The sequence below is a fragment of the Coregonus lavaretus genome (assembly GCF_964263955.1).
Source record: "Coregonus lavaretus genome assembly, chromosome: 26".
In the NCBI taxonomy this organism is placed as follows: Eukaryota; Metazoa; Chordata; class Actinopteri; order Salmoniformes; family Salmonidae; genus Coregonus; species Coregonus lavaretus.
The window spans coordinates 2,399,785-2,410,083 of record NC_140013.1 but is presented as its reverse complement, the minus strand read 5'-3'; the positions used below and the strand labels follow the sequence as shown (position 1 = coordinate 2,410,083).

The 10,299-nt window shown below is 42.9% G+C and overlaps 1 protein-coding gene across 1 annotated transcript in view; it reads left to right on the top strand.

Annotated features, from left to right (window-relative positions):
- LOC311101329 (protein furry homolog) overlaps positions 1 to 10,299 on the top strand; it is a gene marked incomplete at its 5' end in the record, with an annotated part of 178,126 nt that overhangs the window by 75,076 nt on the left and 92,751 nt on the right. Inside the window, 6 exons of the mRNA XM_084142456.1 lie at positions 2,828 to 3,020; positions 4,784 to 4,908; positions 5,815 to 5,872; positions 6,425 to 6,516; positions 6,949 to 7,121; positions 9,559 to 9,719. Of these exons, the coding sequence (XP_083998582.1) occupies positions 2,828 to 3,020; positions 4,784 to 4,908; positions 5,815 to 5,872; positions 6,425 to 6,516; positions 6,949 to 7,121; positions 9,559 to 9,719 (802 nt within the window). The remainder of the gene's footprint in view (positions 1 to 2,827; positions 3,021 to 4,783; positions 4,909 to 5,814; positions 5,873 to 6,424; positions 6,517 to 6,948; positions 7,122 to 9,558; positions 9,720 to 10,299) is intronic.

Sequence of the window (10,299 nt, the reverse complement as noted above, 5' to 3'; positions counted from 1 at the left end):
TCACAAACGTGCATTATTTAATTCCCCTTATAAATTGTTGTTTCCCCATATGTGACGGACCGGCTCAACTCGGTCTTATGTAGCAACATTTGATTATTTGTTTTATGTTTAACATTGGATAAAAGTAGAGACAGAGCTAGTAAATGGAATATCATACACTACAGTTGAGGAACAATTGGAAAATAATTCTGCTTTGAAAGTTATAAACTTGTAACCTCACTTTTGAGAAAATGGTCCTTGAATGTTTTGGTACCTACTGGAGAGCTCTTCTTTGTCTACACCCATTCAGCATCGTTCACACCCACTTAAGCCTTAGCCCCACCCATCTCTTTAAGGATTCACATGTGAGGCCATGTGCTAAACAACCAAAGATTTCAAGACTAAAGGCTGGTTTATACTACGTCTATCGACAGTTGTCGCAGTGACACCATGAACATTCTATTGTCGTCCGACATCAAACTTGTCGTTGTCGTTATGAAGAAGTATAAACACAACAACTACAGGCTGCATGACATCAGCAGCCTGGTGGTCCAAAATAGCATAACCCACCCGTTTAAAAATGTATTTAGTATATATGAAATCTAGCAAACCAGGTTGTTTTGGTTCGTTTCTAGCTTGTTCGCTAGCTAATGTTAAGTTAGCTGGCTAGCCAGTTCAAATAATGACCATATCATATAGCTGACAACGTCTTCACTTTAGCTAATTTTTCTACATTATCACAGGAAAATAAACTCACAACAAGATCATTATTTAAAGTTTATGGCGAGCCAATTACAGAAAATAGCTTACGGTTGTGAGTGTGATGAAATAAAATATAAATATGGGCGGCAGGTAGCTTAGTGGTTAAGAGCGTTGTGCCAGTAACCGAAAGGTCGCTGGTTCTAATTCCCGAGCCGACTAGGTGAAAAATCTGTCGATTTGCCCTTGAGCATGGCACTTAACCCTAATTGCTCCTGTAAGTCGCTCTGGATAAGAGCTTCTGCTAAATGACTAAAATGTAAAAGCAGGGCATTCTACCACAGAATTTTAGAACTTGGACACAGTCTCATTGGCCAAACGTTATATCCTAATTTGACTTTAGTGTAGGTCATGTTCTTCACATTACCGTCTCTTGTAACCACATACTATATAAAATCAAAGTGTATTCATCACATGCAGAGGATACAGAAGGTGTAGTAAAATGGTTACTTGCATAGCGGAGTCTTTTGTTTAGACATGTAGCCAGCTCACTAGCTAGCTAAACAATTAACCATAATCACAACTCACAACGTTACTACCCTGCATGAATCTGCAGGTAACTAACCAACCAGGTTCAATGTTAGCTAGCTAGCTATTATTAGGCTATAACTAGCAATGCAAATGGCTCTGAGATACAAATAATATTACTACACAGATCATACATGTAACGTTAGCTAGTGAGCCAGCCAGCTAACGTTAGCTAGCTAGCTAACAGTACGCTTGAACTTGAAATGAAAGTGTGCAAGGCTGGCATCAAGGCGAAGGGTGGCTATTTGAAGAATCTCAAATATAACATATATATTGATTTGTTTAACACTTCTTTGGTTACTACATGATTCCATACAGTGGGGCAAAAAAGTATTTAGTCAGCCACCAATTGTGAAAGTTCTCCCACTTAAAAAGATGAGAGAGGCCTGTAATTTTCATCATAGGTACACGTCAACGATGACAGACAAATTGAGAAAAAAAAATCCTATTTCATAATGCATTTTTTGTTTAAAATAATTACCGAAGTCGAAAAAAATAGGTGATTGTTTTTTTCTAATCGAGCCGAAACCGAATTAACCTCAAAAAGCACTAATCGCTCAGCACTAGGTACCTCAAAGGAAATATAGTGTTCTCGCTGGTTGACATTGTTGCAAATGATGGGAAATAACCAATCGTGATGAGGCATCGCCAACGGTGAACAATATAGCACGCTTCAGAAAACCACTTACATCAAATGTTGCAATGGTAAAACGTTTGATATATTGGCATGCATATATTATTATTTATTATTATTACTGATGGTTATTAAAAGCGGAATTTTTCCTTTATTACAATTATATCAACCCCCTCATCACTCCCTTTTAACAACTCTAAATCGCTTTTGGCACAAAAGGCCTAGGCATCAAGTCACTTGCCGATTATGTTGCATACAACGTTGCATACAACGTTTGAAAGGTCTATCATTTTCATCGAACACAATCAAAGTTAACATAAACCCTGGATGCCTTCAATTGCACAACTTATAACAATGTAGGCATATTTTTAAACAACGTGATGTTGCGCTCCAAAGGGACAGCTTTAAATAACATGATGTACTGAGTAATCAAAATCAAAATGAGTTTATTTATTAGCCTTGTAGTTATACGTATTTAGGCAAGAGATACTGTTGCATGTAGGTCTAGATCATTTATGGATTGATCATATAGAAATATCAAACCATTATTTTAACAACTCCAAATCAATTGCATGTGTCGCAGGAACCACTGACTCGCTGCATTATTTTATCAAGACACCTGCTGGTAACTCTTAAAACTGTTTAGGACAGCTCATGAGGTCCCATAAATATCTGTCAACTAGGTGGGACTCTTATGACTGAAGAGGCTTCATGCATAGGTTTTTTTTTTACCCATAGGAGTTGGAGTAAAATGTCTCTATTCTCAGCACTTACAGTACGACAAATGTTCTACTCTGAGACGCTTTGTAGATACGGGCCCAGGACTAGGCTTAATCTGTGTCAGGAAAACTGCCCCTAAAGGTTCAATTTGACTTACCATACACTCTCAATGCACTGTGTGTGTGTGTTTACCCTGGTTTTCTCCAGTAACCCGGTATACGCTAAGAAGGCCATTAGCACGTCGGGTGGTGGGGACAACTACGTGACCCTGTGGAGGAACTACCTGATCCTGTGTTTTGGAGTGGCCAAGCCCAGCATCATGAGCCCCGGCCACCTGAGAGCCTCCACCCATGAGATCACAGCCACCACACCTGACGGCAGCATCAGCTACGACAACAAGGTAGATACACTACATGACCAAAAGTAAAATGTGGACACCTGCTCGTCGAACATCTCATTCCAAAATCATGGGCATTAATATGGAGTTGGTCCCCCCTTTGCTGCTATAACAGCCTCCACTGAGGTCAGGGATCTGTGCAGGCCAGTCAAGTTCTTCCACACTGATTTTGACAAAACATCTCTGTATGGACCTCGCTTTGTGCACAGGGGCATTGACATGCTGAAACAGGAAAGGGCCTTCCCCAAACTGTTGCCACAAAGTTGGAAGCACAGAATCGTCTAGAATGTCATTGTATGCTGTAGCGTTAAGATTTCCCTTCACTGGAACTAAGTGGCCTAGCCCAAACCATTAATAACAGCCCCTGACCATTATTCCTCCTCCACCAAACTTTAGAGTTGGCACAATGCATTGGAGCATGTAGCGTTCTTCTGGCATCCGCCAAAACCTAATTAGTACGTCGGACTGCCAGATTGTGAAGCGTGATTCATCCCTCCATAGAATGCGTTTCCACTGCTCCAGAGTCCAATCGCGGCGAGCTTTACACCACTCCAGCCGACGCTTGGCATTGCGCATGGTGATCTTAGTCTTGTGTGCGGCTGCTCCACCATGGAAATTTCACGAAGCTCCCGACGAACAGTTCTTGTTCGTCGGTATTGAGTGTTGCAACCGAGGACAGACAATTTTTACGTGCTATGAGCTTCAGCACTCGGCGGTCCCGTTCTGTGAGCTTATGTGGCCTACCACTTCACGGCTGAGCCGTTGTTGCTCTGAGATGTTTCCACTTCACAATAACTGCCAATGTTTGTCTATGGATATTGCATGGCTGTGTGCTCGATTTTATTCACCTGTCAGAAACGGGTGTGACTGAAATAGCTGAATCCACTAATTTGAAGGGGTGTCCACATACTTTTGTATATATAGTGTATCTCCACCTCTCACAGCTGGATTGTCCCAACTAGGAACCTCGGGGCTAACTAACCCCATACGTACTGATTTACTCCCCATACGGACTAACTTACTCCCCATACGGACTAATTAACTCCCCATAGGGACGAGCTAACTCCCCATAGGGACGAGCTAACTCCCCATAGGGACGAGCTAACTCCCCATAGGGACGAGCTAACTCCCCATAGGGACTAACTAACTCCCCATAGGGACTAACTAACTCTCAATAGGGACAAACTAATTCCCCATAGGGACTCCCCCTAAAGTTTGTAAAGTGACATGGTTGTCCTTTCTAAAGTGGTTTGTCTATGTAACTAAGTTGTGTTGTCATTTGGGAAGACGTCTGACTAAGTAGTGTGTGTGTGTGTGTGTGTGTGTGCGTGTGCGTGTACCAGCTGATTGGAACTGAATTGTGCGTGATGCACAATGTTTTGTATGTGTGTGTACCAGAGGTGCATTCAACAAGGGAAGTAGTTTGCAAATGTTAGTTAAGGTTAGCTAACGTTAGCTAACATATTCCATTTGTTTTGTGTTAGCCGTAAACATTTGTTAGCTAAAAGTCTGAGAAGGTAGTGTGCAGCGAACGTAAGGGTCTGTTTCGGGTCTAAACTGCCACTACAAATAATAATGTGACCATGTAGGCTTACATGTATATTTAATGTAGTAGGAATAGCAATTTTATGTTCGGCCGCAAACGGAAGCCTTGTTGAACGCTCCTCAGGTGATTCGCACTGGGTTGTATAATGTTTTGTGTGTGTGTACCAGGTGAACATGACTGAGTTGTGTGTGATGTACAATGTTTTGTGTGTGTGTACCAGGTGATTGGGACCCCCTCAGTGGCGTGGCTCCTGAAGCAGCTGGTCCCTCTGATGAGAGCAGAGAGCATTGAGCTGACAGAGTCCTTGGTGCTAGGCTTTGGACGCACCAACTCCCTGGTCTTCAGGTACAACACGCTCGCACACACAACATACACACTAGAGTTGCCCCTGATCAGTGTAGGAGTTAGCTAAGCAAAGGCTATTTGTTTTGAGAGTTTCCTCAGTACGTGATTATGGCGATTAGATAAGAAGTTTCAGACATTCCAGTTATATTTTACATGTAGCAGCAGACCTGGGAGATTTATCACAGTGTCTTACCAACGCTCAGGGAAGATGTTTCCCCTAGGTACAGATCAAGGATCAGCTTCCCCTCCCCCAATCCGAACCTTAACCATAAGTGGGGTAATTTCAAAACTGACCCAAGATAAGCAGCTAGGGGAAACTTCACCCTACACCCTTTTACTCAAAGTCAAACAGATACTCAAGCTATTAATTGCTTAAAGGCACAATTTGTGATACCCATTGAACATGACACAATACAGTCAGCTGTGTCAAGTTTAAAAGCATTTGTGATGGTTTAAAAGAGAGATTACACACAGTGGTACATTCTGGTCTTTTTCAGATTGGACATATCCCCTTCTCTTTGTTCTGGGTAGACTTAATTTTAGCCTAAATATCATTTTCTTGGAAATCAATTTAATCAGTGCAAAGCTCTGCAAGGATCAATCTACTGTACTTTTTTGTGAATGTTTGTGAAATTGTATGTTCATGTTTTTCATCACGTTTCAGAACATATGTCCTCTTTGTTATAGTAGCTCATTTATGTGATCACATAAATCCTATTAAATTACTAACTAGCTAACAAACATACTGTGATATGTGATATTATACCACACATATGATATTATACCACATTTGATCCTTTTCTATAATGAAAGGTTTCATGAGCAAGATGGATGTTTTTTATGCATGTGGCTAGAATCCAAATGGGCATTCTGGAGTTCTATATGTAATTATTTGTGTGTGTCCAGGGAGCTGGTAGAGGAGCTGCATCCTTTAATGAAGGAAGCTTTGGAGAGAAGACCAGAGGTGAGCTGTGGGCATAATCATCATAACGCACCACTTTGTTCTTATATACTACTACTTTGCTAAATATTGTAAGTCATTGAATAGAGAGGGGAGATCATTGCCTGACAACTCACCCTGAACTTAATTCCGCTGCTCTATGAATCTGCCATCCTAGAAGTCGTTTGTGTGACTTCAAAATGAGGGGCGTTGTACAAAACAAATTCATCAGCGATTGGATTGTCTCAAAAAAATCGAACCAATCAGAGTATTTAAGTTGATAACGCCATCATGTACGCTGGCTCTGGCCCAACCCATCAGTTTCTGGGACCCATTAGTTTCTGGGACCAATCAGAATGGTCAGAATGTGTTCGCATTCTAAAAACCGTAGGGGAGGAAGGCAAATCCAGACTCATTGTGGAGAAGAAACGTCCGTTTGGCCGAAGAGATGTGGATGGGTAGCCAGGCTAGGGAGATCACACATTGTAGATGAAACAGCTATTAGAAGAAGTGCCTATCTGATGGATCTCTCTTCTCTCTCTCGCTCCTCCCCCTCTCTCTGTCTTTCTGTCTCAGAACAAGAAGCGTCGGGAGCGGAGAGACCTCCTGAGGCTGCATCTGCTGAGGATCTTTGAGCTGCTGGCTGACTCTGGTGTCATCAGTGATAGGTTAGAGTCACATTCACTGACCAATCACTGCACAGGAGGCTGCTGAGGGGAAGACGGCTCATAATAATGGCCGGAACGGAGCAAATGGTATCAAACACATGCAAACCATGCGTTTTAAGGTACAGTTTTTGATACCATTCCACCTATTCCGCTCCAGCCATTACCATAAACCTGTCCTCCCCAAGTAAGGTGCCACCAACCTCCTGTGAATCAATGACATGCTCACTGACACGCTTTCTGACACACTCTGACACCCAACACAATGGGCAGCACAAGCCCCACAGAATACCTCTGTCCTCCCTTGATGTGAAAGCAACAGTATGGTTTCGAAAATGTAAATAAACTAAATGAACTGTTGTCTTGACGGACGTTCTCTTCTACTTCTGTCTGTCCGTCTGTCCATCTGGCTTTATGTCTGTCTGGTGTCCACAGCACCAACGGGGCTCTCGAGCGGGACACGTTGGCCCTGGGAGCTCTGTTCCTAGAGTACGTGGACCTGACGCGGATGCTTCTGGAGGCGGAGAACGACAAAGAGCTGGAGATCCTCAAGGACATCCGAGCTCACTTCAGTGCCATGGTGGCCAACCTCATCCAGTGTGTTCCTGGTAAATGACCAAATTACTTTTTGGCCGACATTTTAGGCTGCGTCCCAAACGGCACCCTTTCCTTATATAGTGCACTACATTTGAACAGAGCCCTATTGTGTGGCAAGGGTTGGTTAAGGCCCAGGGAAAGCAGGGACACAGGACACTTGACATTGATCTTGATTTGGCCATATCCCAAGGCAAGCCAGTCCTAAAATAGTGTAGCTTAAATGGGGAAGGGCAGATGATGACTCATTGGCACCCAGGCTTCAGACTTCCTGACTGCCTGATGAATGAGAGATGACAGAGGGAGGTGGAACATTACTGTAGTCCATTGGTGAATCCCAAACTAGCCCCTCGCCCCTACCAACTCGTTCGGAGGACCCTCCATTGTCACGTGTTGCAAATGAAACTCTGAGGGTGACTTCCATAGAGTGGCAAGGGTATCAATGAACCCATCAACCTTGGACACACTTGTGACTTGGATGATGCAATTTATATTCCACATCTTTTAAAATAATAAAACAAGCATGAAATTCAAATGAACAAATTCCCTGTGGTTTTAGAAGATATAAACCTCATTAACAGTTAAACATTTCATTTGGGGGTATTTCATTTATTTTATGTGTCAAGCCTCGCAATCAGACACGAACGCACGTCTCCTAAAAAAGGCACGCCTCTCAATTCCTTTGTATGAAATGGCGCAAACTCCAAACATATCAAAGTGCGTGATGAGATAGCACTTCGCTCTGGAGCCTGCAGCCTTGCTGGCTTGGTCGAAGTGTCTATCTGAGGGTTTAATTAGCCCCTAAGCCCTTGATAATTTTCACTACCTCAGCTTTGGGACACTTGTACATATGGCAGAGGCGCACGTGAATGCGCAAATGGAGGGCAGGGGGTGTCTTGGAAAACTATCCCTATACTTATTAAAAATCAAAATTCTTCCAGAGTTTTTGTAGAATAAAGATAGACTTTACTACAACGCAACAAAGCCGAGCTGGTCTGCAGAGCAACTGAATTCCCAACACTCGGTCCTCAGTTTATATACAGTTCTACTCCTGCACATTTTACATACTCTTTAGCTTAATCCCTCCCTGTTTAGTTCTTCCACCATTGTCTCCAAATCTTCCTCTTTTGACCGCTCCGCCCACTCTCTTAATTTATGATAGTGGCGAAATCTGACTTCTCCTCCTCCTATCTATTCAGACTTGGAAACAATAGTGCCAGGACCAAGCTTTCTCATGCAAAAAATAACAGAGCCATCTCCTGGCTCTGCTCTGTTTATTTTAAAACATATCGATCGATACTTAAACATGGTTTAAACATGGCAGGTCCATTTTCTGAGCATAATTCTCAACCATATACAGTAACATGCATAGTGTACATTTCCCACACATAGTAAGAATGAGCAGGCCCATTCCCAGGAGCCATGTCCTGACTCTGTCTCAGGCTCCCTCCTTGTGTACCACTCTGTACCACACTCTGTTTCACTTAGTCTTACTTTTTGTCTTTGTGATTAACTAAAGTTTAAAAAGATTTAACTATGTTCAACCTATAGTTTTAGCTTATAGTCTACTTGGGAGTCTACTGAAAAATGGCCTTCTTTCCTGCCCCAATGTCTGCTTGGTCTCCTTTTGATTTCATACCAGAACCCCCTCTTTATCCAAAACAGCCACCCTCCCTGGACCTTGAGCCATTATGGTTTCTTCTTGTGGCTTTGTGTATGTGGCTATGTTTATCAGGTCATAGTGCACAAACAAGTGAAAACGTTAGTTCCATTGCTATTTCTCTCTCCACCCAGCTGCACCCTTGGAAGATAGTAAAAGACAGGATGAACTGAAAATACTGTGGTCACTGAGGCTCTTTGTCTAGGATGAACTGGGAAAAAAACTGTGGTCATTCTGAGGCTCTTTGTCCTGACCGTATGACCAGGTTACTCAGAAGCAACAAGAAACAATACAGGTCTATACAGGTCTATCTGTTCCTGAAGTTTATCTCCATCCCATGTCATTGACTACACACCCAGACCAGCTGCAGGGAGCTAGAGGGAACCATCCTTTTCTCAGAAGCACAGCATTTGCACTAAAGAAATGTCACTACTATTTTTAAATTGGTTCTTAATCCATTGGCATATAGGCATTTCATTCTACAACATGCGTCATTCATATAATTGGTTTGTTATGTTAACTAAAAATCTCCTATAAGGGCCAAGGGGAAGGGACTGGTTTGGGATTCAACTCTTAGTCACTCAGTCCCATACAGTAGCAGTTTGTAATGTCCCAGGGATTTTGATGTCCATATACTGTTCTGAGAATGGGACTAACAGGGCAATTTTACTGTCCTTCTCTTCTTTCTCTCCTTCTGCTCTCCTCTACTCTCCTCTCCTCTATGTTTCTCCCACCCTCTCTGCTCCCCTGTGTCGTCCCCCCCTCCCATGTGCCCTCCTCTTCTCCTCCAGTCCACCACCGACGCTTCCTGTTCCCGCAGCAGAGCCTAAGGCACCACCTCTTCATCCTGTTCAGCCAATGGGCCGGTCCCTTCAGCGTCATGTTCACGCCTCTCGATCGTTACAGTGACAGGAACCACCAGATCACCAGATACCAGTACTGCGCCCTCAAGGTACATCAATCAATCACATTTGTTATTTGTATAGCGCTTTTACTAAACCATTTGTCACAATGTGCTTAACAGTTTTATCTGTTTTGTATTTAATTTAACTGTACTGTATATAATAATATGAATATGTATATATACACTGAGTGTACAACACATTATGAACACCTGCTCTTTCCATGACATAGACTGACCAGTTGAATCCAGGTGAAAGCTATACTCACTTGTTAAATCAACTTCAATCAGTGTAGATGAAGGGGAGGAGACAGGTTAAAGAAGGACTTTTAAGCCTTGAGACAATTGAGACATGGATTGTGTATGTGTGGCATTCAGAGGTTGAATGGGCAAGACAAAAGATTTAAGTGCCTTTGAACGGGGTATGGTAGTAGGTGCCAGGCGCACCAGTTTGTGTCAAGAACTGCAACGCTGCTGGGTTTTCCATGCTCAACAGTTTTCCGTGTGTATCAAGAATTGTCCACCACCCAAAGGACAGCCAGCCAATTTGACACAACTGTGGGAAGCATTGGAGCCAACATGAGCCAGCATCCCTGTGGAACGCTTTCGACACCTTGTAGAGTCCCATGCC